Source organism: Pseudoliparis swirei, chromosome 16, assembly GCF_029220125.1.
Source record: "Pseudoliparis swirei isolate HS2019 ecotype Mariana Trench chromosome 16, NWPU_hadal_v1, whole genome shotgun sequence".
Lineage (NCBI taxonomy): Eukaryota > Metazoa > Chordata > Actinopteri > Perciformes > Liparidae > Pseudoliparis > Pseudoliparis swirei.
In genome coordinates, this window is record NC_079403.1 from 8,713,822 (window position 1) to 8,731,378 (window position 17,557).

The 17,557-nt window shown below is 42.0% G+C and overlaps 1 protein-coding gene across 1 annotated transcript; it reads right to left on the reverse strand.

Annotated features, from left to right (window-relative positions):
• Positions 1 to 1,710: 1,710 nt before the first annotated feature.
• insig1 (insulin induced gene 1) lies at positions 1,711 to 10,134 on the reverse strand. Its single transcript, XM_056434244.1, has 7 exons — positions 10,041 to 10,134; positions 9,490 to 9,551; positions 8,977 to 9,331; positions 7,586 to 7,710; positions 7,195 to 7,361; positions 6,400 to 6,499; positions 1,711 to 3,477 (listed from the first exon to the last, which is right to left on the reverse strand). Exons 3-7 carry the CDS (start codon positions 9,308 to 9,310, stop codon positions 3,448 to 3,450), a joined length of 756 nt encoding a protein of 251 aa, XP_056290219.1. The 5' UTR covers positions 9,311 to 9,331; positions 9,490 to 9,551; positions 10,041 to 10,134; the 3' UTR covers positions 1,711 to 3,447.
• Between the last annotated feature and the right edge of the window lie 7,423 nt (positions 10,135 to 17,557).

Sequence of the window (17,557 nt, forward strand, 5' to 3'; positions counted from 1 at the left end):
ATATATTATTGATATTAGGCATTGGGCAAGTGATGTTTATTTGTATGTTTATTTTTGGGCCATCTTTTATGACTTATTCTTTCCCAAACCTGTGATGAAGTCTTTATTGTGTTTATGGTTGTACAGGATTACTGCCGTTTGCCAGTATGATCAAGATCAGGTTGTGAATAATCAAAAGAAAAGTACAGTTTGAGTATTATAAAGCTAAGAATTTTTTTTAATGAGTCCCCTTTTTTAAAGATATTGACACATTAAAGACTAAAAACAAAATCCAACGGGGAAACAGAAAGACTCCAGCGAAATACATAATGTTCTATATATTTCACGACAGACATGTCGATTTCCCTCAAGTAGCAAAAGCACAATAATCTATACCAGCTGTTCAATAGCTGCACCATTCCTTCAAATGGAGATATTCTAGATGTCGTGTCTATAATTTCTTTTACATTTTCCAAAGTTGTATACCGACATGTTTGCTGTCTTTGGGAATGTTGGGATCTCTAGATTTTACCTCTAGAACAGTGTTGAGTTGCCTGAGCCTCTGGTGGGCCTCTGCTTGTAGTCTGGTTATAATTGAAAAGTTGTAAAATGTTAACATCACTGTCTTCATGTTTACTGCCGGTTGACTCGCCGCAACAGGGTAAAAGCTCAATAACCACAATTTCAAAGACATAATCATAACACAACGGTGCCTCGAGGAGATGAAATTGAACGGTCTACCAGAAGAATCTATAGATGGCTCAAATCAATAGATCAGATGGGCCCGGGCCTGTCTCCTCGCAGTGAACGGAAAGAGGAAGAGAGAGGGGAGGGTGGAGCAGGGGGGGTATTTTGGCAATAAGGAGGCGCTCTAATGGAGTCTTTCAGTTTACTGTGGCTGGAAATGAAAGGAGGTTGAAGCCCGGGCCAATTATTCTGCCTGAGAAGAGGGGGAGACTGAAAGAGGAAGGAGAGGGGAGAAGTGGCGTGTGGCGCTGGATCGTTGGCCTGTCAGACTGAGAGATAGATAGATAAATAGATAGAGGACAGATACATAGATGTATAGAGAGCCTCCCGGAACGAGGGGTTCATTCAGAATAGCCCACAGATATTGGCCCCACTCCCAGAAATTTCCCCCAGAGCAAAAGGTTAACTGTCAGTCCCCCGCTAGGTATAAATAGAAGGCTGCCCTCCAGAAAGGCGTGTTCAGAGAGGGGTAGACCGGGGGTAGAAGGGGGGGGGGGGCAGTTCCTTGTGATCCCAGCGACACACAGGGGCGGGGGGTACTTTCAGTTTTTTTGTTGTTGAGGGGGGTGGTCGGGGAAGATGCAGCAGAAGACATTATAATGGCTCTGGAGGCTGACAGAGGCCCCCGGACAAAAGAGTGTCCACATCCATTCAACTTGGCCGTGACAGCAGACACAACAAACCCCAGTAAGCTCTGGTGCAATTGAGCTGTGGCTGCATTTGACAACTAGTAAAGATAAAAGAAAAGAAAAAAATCAGAGCCATTGTTTTACTGAAGCTGCTGAGATGTGCAATTAGGCTAGTGTCGTACTCAAAAGGCAGAATGAAGGACGCTCGGCTGTATGTTCGCATCAGCTTCATATCACCAGAGCAGGGTTAACTGGTTTTACAGATGGTGTCAATATGTCGGTACTGTGCACATCATTCTTATATCGGTCTTCTATAATAATCCAGCCCTATGTGTGAGTAATGAGTATACGCAGATATCCTTATCAGGCCTTTATTTTTCACTTAAATCCATGTTAGCAAAAATGATACATGGCTGAAATATCAGACGCACAGACACTCGAAAACATTGAAACAAAAAGGTGCTTCACCACCTCACAAAATAAGTTTCCTCTTTAGTGAAATACACCTGAATGTAAGCAGATTCAACCTGAAGTGATCCGCCGACAAAAAAAGTCTTCACAAAAATAAAATCAGGTTTGCTTCGACTAAATGAGACACGATATCTTCTTTTAAATGTCGTCTCTCTGAAGGCATGTCATCTCTGACACATATCTTGTTCACAAAAACAAAATATGTTATTGCTTTTTTTTTTTTTTTTTTGCCAGTCAGAAATAATAAATAAAAAAAGATCGAATAATCGGCAGATGTATACTCTGATTGCACTTAATCTTGTAGACCCCCAAATTCTAACTAACACACTGGAGGTCTGGTATGGTAATAATACCGTTCTGATCACATAGGAAAGCCATTAAACACAAGCAACAATTCAATGTTTGTACAAATGATGAAACTAAACTGTTAGTGACAAAAGCACTACGTTCTATAATACACAGGCAATCACAGATTGCAAATCTTAAGAAATAATATCCTGCCCTCTCCTTCAACTGGTGGATGTTCCCAATAGTTTGAATCTGGAGTGGGGGAATATTGTAACTGATCACGAAGACATTGAACACATGGTAACCACAGTGTCTTAAACTGGTCCAACAATGACCACGGATGCTGGCAACAGTAGCTGTAGTATACTCCCGGTACCCTCTTTCAAAACTGTCCAGCGCGGTGGCTTTCTTTCGCTCTGCTGATAAAAAAATAACACAAAATGTGATTTTTTTCATTGCTCCATACCCAACAATCCTGTCTGCATGAGTCTTAAAATAGTAAGAAGCAGACAAAAACAATGTACAGAAGATCTTCCCAGACAATGAGAATATGGTGCTGTTCGAAGGTAAACGCGACTAGTCGGTCTTGTGTCGCCGGCACAAACTAATTGGCACGCTTGAACACATTTCCTGTCTCTTCATTCCAACCACCGTGAGCTTCCGCGTCACTTTAAAGTTCAACCTGGATGAGAAGATCCAACACCGGGCAGGGGGGGGGGGGGGGGGGTCATTCAAAAACTAAGATAAATAGTTAATTTTGGTTTCAACTGGGAACGTACATCCTCCTCCCTCTCCTCCTCCCCCCCCCCCCACGTGCCCCAGCGATGCAACCGAGGCCACTGAATACATTGCAATGTGAGAGTGAAGACATTTCCCTTTTATGGATCATAACATATTCAGGCGGAAAAAACAAAAAACAGTCTTCTCTGTAAGACCGGGATGCATCCACACTAAAGCACACGCTCCATGAACGGCAAAAAGATACGTTATATACTTCCAGCATTAAAAATAAAACCAGTTCACGTAAAAAAAAAAAAATCATTTAGAAAAAAAAGAAAGGCAAACACTGTCCTCCTGCATCGTGTGAAGGGAGCCTCCATACTAATGGGGTAGAACAGAGGCGGGAGGGAGAGGCTGTTTGGCCACAAGGAGGTGCAGAGGACATGGCATGTTAGATGAGGGGCTTTTTTTCTGACCCGCACTTTGTTACGAGAACAAAGGACGAAGTGAAATCAATGAGTCTCTTTGCTCCCGTTATCCTCATCATTCTTCGCGTAACTTGTCCATCTTTACATTGTCTGTCCCGTCGCCCGCGCTCCTGCGTTTCCACTGTTCAGTCCATGTGGGGTTTCTCGACGCCGCCCTGAGGGGAAGCAGAGAAGACGCTCGGTGTAAATAACATGTCAATCAAAGTTCTACAGCAATTAGGAGCAAACATTAGAATATGTGGAGTTGCAAAGTTGCTTACAAATTGAGTGTCTTTATGGAGAAGGGGTAGTGGCTGAAACCTTTTTTATGCAAGAACTGATGTAGATTTATGATCCCTACAGTGACAGGCGTATCAAAGTATTGTCATAAAACTACTTTATTGTTCTGTTGACAGGGGAGCTCAACAGCCTCAGGTGACTCATCTCAAGATATGAATTATACATGAGGATTTTTTCTTCTTCCTCTAAACTCAACACTGCAGGTTAAACCAAACTGTGGAAAATATCCAGATTTTATTCAAGCAATGAGTAGCTTTTAAGTAAATATGGACTTGCTGCTGATTTATGAACAAATCAAAAATGACTTTTTACGTGTCAAATTTAAAGGAGAGGCAAACATTTTTCTCAGTTCCCCTTTTTAGAATTTCCCCTCTACAATAAGGGAAGAGAGTACTGCTTGCTCGACACATTAAAAAAGGCATTCTGCTTTTCTCATTGCTTATTTTACCCATAAGGAAGAAAAAAAAATTCTAAATATATTCAGAAAAAGTTTGTAAACTGAACTTTTTTACTCACGTATTCCTAAACGACACATCCGACTGCAACTTCAAATGAACCGTAATCTGAATGTTAATGCTGCGAAACAGACCGCTTCACTACAACTGGCTCTGACACAGAAGACAAAGAAAAGAAGAAAAAAAAATACTTTGGAGATACAAAGTCTCATGTTCCTCCCGATCCTGCTCATAAACGACCCACTGGAGCGAAAAGGGGGAATAACAAAACCACGAGCGCAGACATGTGCCAACATTCCTCCGCAAACAAAAACAACAAGTAGCAAATGACCCTCTGGTCAGCCGAGTCCTGACTGGCTCCGCGTCTCACCACCACTGTGAAAAACAACAGCCCTTAATCTGCTTTCACGCTCTCACTCGAGTCAAACTGAGGGAGTGACGGGACTCTTACTTTACAGACAGAATGAGGTGAGGCTTCTGGGCACAGGCGTAATGAAGACATCAAAGCTGGCTTGATGGGATAATTAAGAAGGAAATGGGGCGGGGGGGGGCACTTTGCAAAACTTTAACCATTTTGACAATTTTAAAATCGGTTGTTGTGGTTGAGTTTAAAGTGTCAAGTGCGGTGCAGAGGAATCTTTTGAAGTCTCTTGCACCAGACAGATCCGATCGCTCAAGGCCGTTACTGATAAATGTCAAGAGGTATTTTGTTCAAATATGATCAAAACGGTTTCCCCCATCGTCACAGTTGTTATCCCCCTGAACTATAATCTTGGCAAAATTGGAGAAAGCGCCTGGATCAAGAGTATCGTGTGACCGCACCACATTCCACGGAAAACAGGTCATTGTTTAAAGGTTCACCAAGAAGCTAAAAGATCAAGAGGCCAACATGTGACACATTGTTAAACGTGGAGATGTTACACTTAAATAACTGCAAGCTTCTTTGAAATGTCAAATACATATTGAATGCCAGTGTTCTACACATGGGAATCAGATTTAACTGCATAAAAACTAGCTGAAATGCTTACTTGGTATGCCTTATATTCACAAGTTGACAGGCACGTGCACAGATAGAGCCCTAGTGGTGCTCAAGCACCAGCCCTTTTGCCCTGGATGAGAAAAGTGCCCTTTTTGCTGGAGCCCACTTTTCTTCTTCATTCATAAGTATTTAAGAATAAAAAATAGTCTCCGTCATCAAGTCCTCCCAAATGTGTTTGGATATCTGTCAGGGCATTTATTGGAGTTCTTGTGAGAATTTCGCCCCGACATGCTCCGCGGCGCTCACGAGCCCCACCCCCCCCCCACCCCCGCCGCGCCCCTCCCTCCTCCTCCTCCACTTCCTCCTCCGTGCAGTGCTCCTCGTGCCACCAAACGGGTGCACCTCCTTCTCCTCTGACCTGCAGCACCAGACAAACAGGTCATGAGTCATGACGTTGTTTGGTGATAAATCAACCACAACTGAAAATATTACGTCACAACTGGTCCGACGTTTGCTAAAAAAAAAAAAAACGAACACAAATTCCCGAAATCCATGATTTCAAAGCCTAGTCCAGCTGTTTACTGATGTCATGTTTGAGAGAGAGAGAGAGAGAGAGAGAGAGAGAGAGAGAGAGAGAGAGAGAGAGTTTTATAAATGCCATTTAGACAATTTCGATAGTATGTTGAATTTATTAATTCATTTTATAAATGTCACAATAATTCACAGCTAGAACAGAGCAGCTAAACTATGCTAACAATAGCTCTCAGTGTCATGCTATCCATGTGCCACATTGTTTTATGTGGTATGTTTCTCTTTGTTTTGTTTGTTCCAGTTTTACAAAGATCAATCTTGTATGAGTAATTGCAGAGGGTGAAAAGAGTAAACGCAAGAAAAAACAACACTTGTAATAGCTTCTTACTAACCAAGAGTGATGTCATGCTGGGAAATATCAGATTGAGGCCTTATAATGTTTTTACAGAAGTTTGATATTTCCCGGCATGACCGAACGGTCGAGGTTAGTACGTTGTTTATTATATGGCATTTTTGGCTCCTATTATTTTGTAAATGAAAATAAATTGTAATTGTTAATAGAAAACATGTCATTTTGTTCAACTCTCATGTCTTCTCACGACACAATGCGTTTCAAGTGTTGCTAGCAACCAACTCCTTAACTTGGAAAAATCATTTTGGCGATGGGTGCCCTTTTTTTTTGGTTTGAGCACCTGCCCCCCAAAATGTCTGTGCACGTGCCTGCAAGTTGAACAATTGTTAAAGTGTCTTGAGGGTGAATATAGATTAGACCCAGACTGACATTGGATAGAGATGTATATATATATATAAATAAAAATAGTTGCAGACATTACCATGGCAAGTTGCCGTCCAATGTTTCCCACGGTGACGCCGCCTGAGAAGAATATGCATGGGAGCCATGAGCGCACATACAAGAAGTCCGGAGATGTGTACCTGAAAGAGAGGAAAAACAAATAATCATTAAATCACTGAACTGTGTAAAGTGGGCTAGGCGAGCGGATCCTGACCTCTACAGAGGGGGTCTAAACAAACCCAGTTCTCTGAGGCTAAATAAGATATCGAAAGACAAAGTACGTATGTCATGTCACAGAATGAAAACAAATCTCAGACTCTTACTAACAGGAAAGACATCGATAAAAAATTAAACCCGTCATGCAAGAAAAGATACTCCAAAGTCAGCATGAGCTGTAGCTACCTTTTGAACCTCCAACATGAACAGTACTTTTGAAGGTATGCCACTGAAGCCAGTAACGGGGGAGGAGGGGGGGGGGGTCCCATTAATTAGGCTCCCAGAGACTAGGGGACTTCCCAAAATACAACCTGGCACTTCCGACCTCATATTTCTTTGTGTGATAGAATCATACAGCTGGGACTGTACTTCCAGGTACATCCTCTAATTCATTCACAGCTGGTCGGGGCTTTACTCTACAGCGATGTGATCATCCCTGCACAAACTATTTTTGTTGCGTGCGCAATATGAAAACAGAAAATTAGATATGACAAAGCACTTGTGATTAATCATCTTTAACAGCATCAGTTTCGTTTCCTCAAAACAAGAAGGGAAAAACCTGGGCTGCCTTTGTTCCCTTTGATTGTGTTGTTGCAATGACAGCTGGCGGCTAACTTACTGGTAAACGCCATTGTAGACGAGCAGCTGTGTGAAGACGGTGGCGAGGACGGCGGTGGTGACGCCCAAACCAAAGCCGCTCCTGGACCGGTCGAATGTCCACCACAGGCCCAGGGACAAGGCCGCCAGCGTGAGGGAGAGCTGCACGTTGTTGTCGAAGTCGAGTTTCTGTGTCACCGCGCAATTAAGGACAAAAAACAAACAGTGACACTCACACACCATTAGTCCTTACTCAAATATTTGCACGGCGTGCAGAAGTTCCATCCCTTCTTGAAGGCAAAGCAGGACATCCTGTTGCTTTACATACTTTGTCCAAACTAGACGTTGAACTGTGCCTTTTCCATGTATTTTAACAAAATAAAATCTATATAATAAAGTGGTTGAAAGGATACAACACTGGCGTGGTTGATGCCGACGAACACTGCGATGCATCTCATGACGCTGGCCCACTCCCTCTTGAACTTGTGCGGCTCTCCCAAATGACTGTCGAGGCAGGGATACAGCAGGCCCACAACAGCTGCGAGAGGGAACACACAGACCCCAAATTAGACAAGATAAGCAGAAATTATGTGAAACGCCAGCAGGCAAATCTTGTTATGGAGCTGCTGCGTGGAATTATTTTTGAATTGATGAACATGCACTTCTACAAGTCTTATTCAGACACCTGCACAGTGCATACACTTAAAAAAACAGAATAGATGTTTTGAAATTAATCTTTTGATTGAACCATTTCTTTATCGCGGTTTGTTTGACGGTCATTTTGAAAGAAAACCAGCTTTTAAGTGAAGTTGACCTCCAGCTTGACCAGAAAGCGAAGACATTAAATAAAATTGCTTGTTTTCTGAGACCACTCCAAATTGGTATTTAGTTCATCACTGCATAACACGACGACGAGGAGCAAAGTTCTTACAATTTACAAACTAGAACCAGGTGTTGCACGTTCTACAATGGATTAGATTAATGGAAAGAAAAATCAGTTAATGTAAGTCACTGTAAACTAAATATTGAGTAGGATATTGTCAGCATACATTGCACACGATTCAGACCATAAGCAAGTTCTTAAATGACGTGGAGAGACATTAATTTGTCAACAGCATGAACAAACATGAAGCTGCAGTTTAACTTTCGTTTGTTCTGCCTCGCATCACGTGGCGAGAGGAACAGGCGATCAAATGTGTTGTTTCCCCCCCCTTCAGATCTTCCACACCCACTTCCCGGCTCCTGGCCTTAAAGTACCGCCCCCTCAGCTCACCCGTTATGACACGAGCCAATGAGCGCGCAGCTGATGTCGCATCCGGCTGTTGCGGCCAATCAGAGTACGACAATTGCTACCATCTGTTCCCAGTCATTTTCTTTTTTTTAAAATAACTGACTGCCAAGACCACGAAGACTAGTATAGCATTAGAAAATAAAGACCTGTCGAAAAGCCAGTAATAACAAAGCCGAATGGTGATTCATTGCCACATGATCATACAGTAACAATAATATAACGGTACCGTTTACACGTTTATAAGTGTACAGCTCAGTATGGTGTTGCATGTGAATTAACCCCACATATGATGATTTCCATACTTTTTAGCACCCATTGCCGATTCGGAAAATGCATTTTACTGACTTTATTTTTCTCTGCACTTCTCTCCCGATATGGAAGAAAACTACTGCCCTGTAACCCCTCCCCTCTCAGCATTCCTTTGTCTCAAATTTGGCTGCAAACTCCCGATGACCTGGAACAAACTGCCCCCCCCCCGACACTATATACAAAACACGCGTCTCGTCTACTCACCGGCCCCGGTGCCGCAGCACGGTGGGATCCACCAGGCGGACGAAAACAAAGTTGCCATCACCTCCTCGGGAAACAGAGTGACGTGCCTCTGGATCTGCAGCAAGTTGAGCACCAGGGCGAGGAACGCTCCGACCGTGAAGAGCACCAGACCCCGGCGGATCAGGTTGGCCGCCCGCACGTCCTGCAGAGAGCCGTAGGCGTTGCGGAGCACCGACGTGATGATGGACATCATTTCTTCAGCTTTGGATGCTAACCAGTTAGCTTCGGACGAGTGTTTGCTTTCGACCCTCGGTGCACAGGAGCAGCTCCAGCAGTGCTCCTCCAGTCTGGGCATTTGGCGCTTTAAAAAAAAAGGCTGGAGGAGAGTTGGATACATGTGTGACGTCATACTCGAGTTTAGCTTACAAGTAGAGAGAATACATGTTGCATGCGATACATTAATGGGGTTGCTTCGTGTCCTGCTGGAAGGCAAATAAGTTGTGCTACACAGAGTAAATTAAGGCGGGTGCTTACCGTGATCTCAAGATGTCTTCACTAGTTGTGGTGTCGGAGCCCGGGTCGTCTCCTGGTTGTTCCTGCTCGTTGCAACAAGGAAAATGTTGGTTAGAGAAAGAGAGACCAGTGCTGCTCCATTCCACCGCACAGAAACTCATACCAGGCACCAGAGCTTTCTCTGCAGAAAACAATCACAGCTGTGTCGGGTGAGAATCGGCAGCCAATCAGAGCGCGGCGGCTGATATGACGTGTCGCCGCCCCACCGCCCCCTCGTGCGGGACAGACACAGACGCACAAACCAAGAGGCGTCTGGTTGAGCAGAATCGAAAGTGGAAACTATTTTAAATGGCGCATAAACACAGCCAGTGGACCATGAAGAGCATTTGAAGACGTGTAACACAAAACCAGGGTTGGTGTATATTGCAAGATCAACATTGGTTGTTTTTAGAGCAAATATATAACACAAGTAGCCCCATAAATAAGGCTAAACTCAGGACTGAAAACAGATGCAAGGGATTCAATAGTGGATTCTCGTAAGATTAGTTTATGAAATGAAAATATGTGTTTACCAGGCTAAAAGCAGAATTTCCTCTTGAATAAATGCTCAAACTTGAACGGATCTACTCCTCCCCAAAAAGCTGACTATCCCAATGTCCTACACTGGTGCCTCTTATATATGCGGCATTGGGAACGGGTATATTAGTGGCACAACCTTTTTCTGTTGTTGATAAAAATGGTTGTTGAACTTTGGGTGAGATTAGAGGGGGCGTGGCTTGCTGCTTGCAAAGAGGAGGATGCAGGGGAGACGCCTGTAGGCCTACACGAACTGCACGTCCGCCCGAGATAATGTGAAAGGTTCAGTCCCCCCAATAACCGAGTCGTCAAAGGACCAACAACAACATGGAGAAATGTTTTGCAGGAACATGTGTGAGTCAGGTATATAGTGCAATGCGATAACAAACCTCCACCCTTTTTCGTACATGCAACAAAAAGCAAACGTCTGTTGGTGCATATTGTGTTTCACTGTGCCTGAGGACATGTTTTGCAAAAGAAAAACGAGACACTGCATCAACAATCCAGTTATGTCACTTTTACTTTTTTTTAAAGTCTCCAAGTCATATTTACTTGAGATCAGCTGCTGACACGTTGTACACAGTCATACCATGTTTGAATCATCTTTCTTTGATGCAAGTTGCCTTGCAAAATGAAGTGATGCATCATGTCCTTTAGCAAATTTGGTAAACCAAAAACGGAAAGCATATCAATCAGATAGCATTTATTTTCGATACGTAATTAAGTTGAATTAAACTCCTTCTTTGGTGTAATTATGCGGCTGATGTCTCAGGCTATTGTATTTCTGGTATTTTTGGCAATGTTTGCTCTAAAATGAGTTCTGCTTCAAACGAGGGAACTGGTTTCTGGTTGTCACCCAGTGTTCAGCTTCAATCTTCTAACCCAATTGCTGGATGTATCTCTCTTTATGGCTGATTTGATGTGCCATGTGGAGGAAAACGATGCCCCAATTACTGGTAATACTGAAAAAAACATATTATGACTATAATAAAAGCAAACATGGGCTCAATACAAATAGAACCCTGGCAATAATTTTGGTTAAAACTGATCTTATGCAGATGTAAATTGAAAGGAGAATAGGATAATAAAAAAATAATTTTAGTCTGTCAACTATGACAGCATATTAGGGCTGCTGATCAAAAACTTTTAAAATAATTTAGAGGTATAGAGAATAAAGTCATAATATTGGAACGGAGGCTAAACATGAGGCTAGTGGGCCTATTGCACAATGCCACATGGGGTTAAAGCACCATGGAAAAGTAGAACAAGTAGTGATATTAAAATGATACAGAAACACCAAAATAATTAGGTTTAGAGCAATTTCGCCTCCTTTTCTCTCCACATGGAGTGTTTACCTGCAATTAATCGAAGCCTACTTGAACGTGATTGGTCAAAACTACTCGGACTATCAAAAGAAACCAGAAAGCTTTCGCTGCCAAAATCTTGGCCCCCGTTGCCTGCAGGCTCTTCATGTAAATGCAGAATCTGTTTATGGAGATTACCACATCACACACCACCACATGCGTTGAAGGGGGGAGGGGCGCCACCAGCACGCTACCCTGTTCGCCTGGTAGCAACACGAGTGAAAAACAAACGTACGAGGGTTGAGCATGCGGCTGAAAGCAGATAAGTATAACAGAAAAAAACACAAAGAAATTCGCCAACATTTTTATAGTTGGTTCACCTATTATATTAGCGGCGTCTAGTAAGAATCCATGGACAAAATCAAGGCATAGATGCAGTCGGCAAAACAGCAGTGGTTGACAACCGTAAAAAGACAAATTAGGAAACCAGTCAGTACATTTAGTACGATGATTACTAAATAACACAGTTGAGTTTGTTTACCTCTACAAATAGACAGCTTGCATGACTCCACAGTCAATGCTTCCTCAAACAGCAGCAGAACGTACAGAAACCACACACACAGACACAGACACACACACACACACACACACTGAATGACTAAACTACAGGGTAACTTTGACCTCAGTGGGATATCAACTCCCAATGCATTGCCCGCGGTGAGCTCCAGCACAACAGCTATCTATGTATATTTACAAAATGTGGTGTTGGTTGCGATTGTGTCTATTTGGAGCTGTTTTCAGACCCACTGAGAATGAGGAAGAGGCTGTGAGCTGCACTTTATAGGAGCTGGTAAAGTTAACATTTGTATGTCCAATAAAACAAACAGCGGTGAGATTTATTCCTGATTAGAAGCGTTCTAAGCTAGTTTCAGCTTTCCATCTTTGATGAAGAGCAATGACAGACCCTTGCCCGAAACATTGTCCCATTTAGAGAACAGAGTTCCAAACGGCCTTATGGTCAGATGGTCTAATGAGATACAGCCGAGCCATAACATAATGCACAGGAGAGGTTGATCTTTAAAAAAAGATATTCATTATTTTGATTTATTTCTCAAATATTACGACTCCTCAGGGAAAATCCTATATATGAATATATCGACATGCACAAATATATAATTGATGGGAATAGGTGCCACATGAAAATTTAACATGGTTAGACACATAAGATTACGGAAGAGTAAATCATGCCTACATGTGTGCTGATTCAGCAGAAGTTGATCTGAATACACATTTTAAGCAGTACAGAGTCTTAATGCAATATATGACATTACATTTTGAATTGTCACCTACTGCCCGATGTCTTCCCTTTACAGAAATAAAACTATTATTCCCACCAGTTTTCCAGGCCCCTGTGCTTCACCGCTGTGACTACGTATAGTTTTCAGACCCGCTTGCATGACTGTCGACTTCTATTCTCAAACAGTGATGGCAAATGTAGTGGTGGGGAAGCTACTTTCATATTAAACCATGTCATCACACAATTTAAAAGATAAAAAAACATTTTTAGTCTTTAAATGTTTGTATTTCATATGGATGTATAAGTCATGTTATAGGTATTACAGTTTCCAGACAGCACATTCAAATTGGCCGAGTTTAAATTGGTTCTACTTGAATAGAATGGGAACATGACATTTCTCAAATGGTAGTGATAACTGAATGGTTAAATATAAATGTCACAGCTGCACTCCACTGGAGCAGTTTCACTATTTTGTCCCAAACAAGTCAAGCATGAAAGTATATTGAGGCTTGAAAAGTTTGCGTTTGTCCCCCCGTCTGATTTTCTGAATGCTTGTGTTGGTGTATGCATGAGCCCTGAACAAACACAGCATATTTTATTGGATGAGAAGACTGTCAAAGAGAGAATTCTGCTTTTTAACCATCTGAACAGGTTTCTTTTTCCTTCCTCACTCTGATATAGTGGCATACATCCTCAATCATGACCTCTTTACAAACACCCCGTTGTGGTTCTAATCCAACATTTAGAGACATTTACTTTGCTGCCACCCCGAGATAATGACATCAGTCATATTCACTCCATCCTAATTCCAGTGGTCCATGTGGTTAACACAGATAAATCGCCAGAGCTTCACAGTTTTCCAAAAGGGGGGAAAGGAGGTCAAAATGAAGCTCTCCAAGGCCCCAAAACTACTGCAACATTTTTGTAATCCAATAGAGTGTCCCTCTCTGCTCCAGTGAGTGTGTTGAAGATCTAAGGTGTGTGTGTGTTCTATTCCCTAAATAAATACATATATCTCTTCTCGACAACCAAGATGCCTGAGGATAAAAAACACAGCAATGAGTGTGTTTAATGTGTCAGTATTGTTAAATGTGTGTGACCTAAGACGGCCTCCACACAAGAAGACACATTAGCATTTATTATGAATTACTGAAAGAAGGGAAACAAGGTTAATAGAGAAAAATAGTGAGATCTTGTGGATATGTAGACCCTTAATATCGCTTGTTGTGCTTCTACTGACAGTAACATGTGCAGTAAAGTGGAAGCTGAAATTACAAATCGTACGTTAGCTAATGCGAGGCCATCACTATGAACTATTCATACACTCTGTCATATTCATTGAATGTAGTCCTTCTGTACACATTACATCTATTGCATCTGTCCATCCATAATAACCGTGAAAATGACTCGGCATATCGCAAATAGCTCCTAGCAACCGGCAGAGCTGGCATTGAGGAGGTCTCATCCACATCAGAAGATAAAGCAGGATATTATGACACTTCAAATGAATAGCAGATCAAGCGTGCCATAGATTATGCTGTTAGACTGGGAGGGATTGAATTATAGCTACAGGAAAATCCTGCTGGTAAATTGAGCTGTCAAACTCAAGCTTGACAATTTCTTTCCCCAATTTTGTGTGAAATTATGAGGGGAAACATGCTAAGCCGTCCTCCTGGAAGAGTTGATTAAGACGGAAACGGTTTCAACTTCATCCTCTTTATTCCTTCTAGCTCAGGTGTCAGGAATCATTGCTTTTATTCCTTTCTAAGTGCTAAAATACTGCACATTTTGAGAGCCTTTGAAATAGTTGAACACAATAATAAAGAGGGTATTTTCATGTAAATACACTTTGGGGAAAGACAATAGCCATCCCTTTTTATCACTTATAATCCACACACCCTATTTTCCTCCTTTCTGCTTTAATGCATTCCGGCTGCTCTGGATTCACACATCTTTTCGGTATCTCGCTCTCCGTGCGATGAAAGATGAAAGAGGATTCTGCGATGGAGTGTATCAAGCAGCTTAACAAAGGCTGCAATGAAGGCCCTGACTCCACAGCCCGAGGGCGTGGCACCAGGATGCAGCTCTCCCAGCCTCTTTGTTCTTCAGCGTTCAGATCCAGACTTGTTTCACAGCAGCTCACCTGATTTCATAGCCAGGTGCGACACCTAACCCTGCACAGCATGCCTATATTCTGGGTGTATCAGGCTAAAACAGAAGGAACATGTCGGGTTTTAAGGGATGATGAACACATCCTAAATCAGTGAATTAAAAATGTTTCTATCTCACAGGCCTTGTCTTTCATTCAATGTGGTTGTTTGAAGGATTAGTTCAACATTTTGGGAAATTTGCAAGTGGCTGTTGAGTGTTGAGTCTTATATTTAACGAACGGACGAGTGGTCTCGATATGATCATCTAACTCTCGGCAAAAATTCACATAGGCGTATTTCCCAATCCTTTGTGACTTTTATGACAAACTGCCCGCTGCTCTTATCATCTGTACGTTTCCCAAGTTCATTGCTGCCGTTGACCTTTTAATAGCCTTTTCACTTGAAAGGAAAAACCTGCAAGTTTCTTATCTTACCTCCAGGAAACTCCACCGAGGTGATAAGTACTGTACCTAGAGCTGTGTTTTAAAGTACTTTATGTGTCCTGTGCAACCTGGTAAACTAATTAATCAACATCACAAACTCAAAACTTGCCACAATGTTAAATCAACACAAAGGTAATATTTTGTTGCAGGGCCATTGTATTGGGCGTCTTACCCCCCCCCCCCCCCCCACCACACACACACACACTGGCTGTATATGTGGCATATTTACACAAAAGATCTATTCAAGTCCGCCACACTAGAAGTGCCCATGAGCAGTACGGCTCAAACAGCCAATCAGCATCCCAAAGGACCCCCGCCTGGCTGCTCAGGTGTCATTCTCGACCAATAGAAGCCGCTCCCTCAGTGGGCACATGTCTGTGTGTGTGTTTGTCAGTGTGTGTGTATGAGTGTGTGTGTGTGAGAGAGAGAGAGCAGCTGGACAATGCTCCTAGCATACACCACACATCACTTGTCTGCAGTACAGAGGTGTTTCATGTTGGTACATTTGAACAGAGAGTCAGAATAGTGATGTCATCCTTTGGCACATCCCGGAGTTGCTTCACAGACTAATAGAACAAATAACGACGACCGCATCTTTCCATGGTATCTTTCCACATGACTTATAGCTGATAAAACTCATGCAGTTGATTAAGTCACGGGACATTGACTCAACAATATCAATGCAATGTCATTATTCAAATCCATTTTTCACTCAACATCCAGAATGAAAAAAATGACCTCCTCTCGGGACTGTATCTAACTTTTGTATTTTGTGTACTTTTTAAATAATTTTTTTTTAAATCAGTAATTTTCCTTTAACTTAAACACTGTTTAATTACAAGTAGAGTATTAAAGTATGCAGTATAATACAAAAAAAAAGACATAAATTGAGGATCAAGTCCGAATGAATTCTGGCTCTCCTAAATTAAACATTTGACTATTAAAAAGTTGGTGATATACAGACCACAATTCGACTAACGATACATGGTGATTAAATCAAATTTGTATAGATAAGCAATATACGGCGACTGTGTTGGTCATGGATCCACTGGGACGGAGAAAGACTGAAGGGGAATGATGACATCCTTTAATTTATCGAGGTCAAAGGCCTTGAAGGCGAGAGCAGAGGAGTTGAACCCGGAGCGGACTGACGTGACTCAAACGTTGCTCATGTTTGTAGAAGTTACATAATCTCCCCGTCGTTGCGTTGGTGTGTTCGTCAGCGGCGTGGGGCTCAGCGTGTTTACGGGCCCACAGCTCAGAGCTGTTCACATTGGCTGTTTAATCTCCTGTTGCTTGTAAACCTAACCCACTAACGTTTATAAAGCGTACATCTGAACTGAGCTAATGTGCCTTTTTGACTATTAAGCACAGGATTTACACCCGATACATTTGTTTTACAGTAACAGCACGTTTACTTGAATATAATACGCTATGTTGCTCTTTTAATATCTGGTTACTAGCTTTTGCCACATTAAAAGTGCAACCAACCGGCTGCCAGCTCTAGCTGACGTTGAATATTTACTAAATTAAAACTGTAAAATGTTGGGCCATAGTTCAGTTTTAATAAACGGTTAACATAAAGGCAATGAGAGGATTTTTGCTTTGTTTCCAGTCTTTGAGCAAGGCTAAGCTAAGCTAAGCAAACTGACTGCTGTATATATATATATATATATATAATAATTATTATTATTATTATTGGCATTTTTGGACTGCTGGCTCAAGCTTCACATGTAACTGACAGATATCAGAGTGGCATTTATCGCCTCATCTGATTCCTGCCAGAAAACGATAAAAAACATTTCCCAACTGTCCAAAATTAATGCAATGTTGATAAAGGCGTTATTTGTTCCCAAAAGAACATTTGTAATGTTTGTCACTTCTTGTGTTGAAACTGTTTACCAAGTTGTATTGCATGAGCATGACATGTTTACAGCCACTCTCTTTGCCAAGCACCTTTTTAAAGTGTATTTCCATCACACCACCTGAGGCAGCCTCGACCTGGCTTCAGCTTAATGTTTAACATCGTGGCCTCGCATCAGGCAAAGTGTAGGAAAAAAAGATGTACAAGTTAAAAAGTAAACCAGCCTTGTTTACTGTTCTCTGTGGATTTCCACTTGACCCAAAAACCAACATCATTCCTACGTTGCTTGGATAGACTTCGGGGGGTTTCAATGTAAATATCACAGAAAACCTGCATGTATATAGTCTTTCAAATGAAAGTGTAACAAAATAAAATGAATACAACGGCATGAATACTAAAAATTCTTCTCAAAACCGAGAAGTTTTCACCAGAAAATAAGTCTTCTGCTGTTTCAC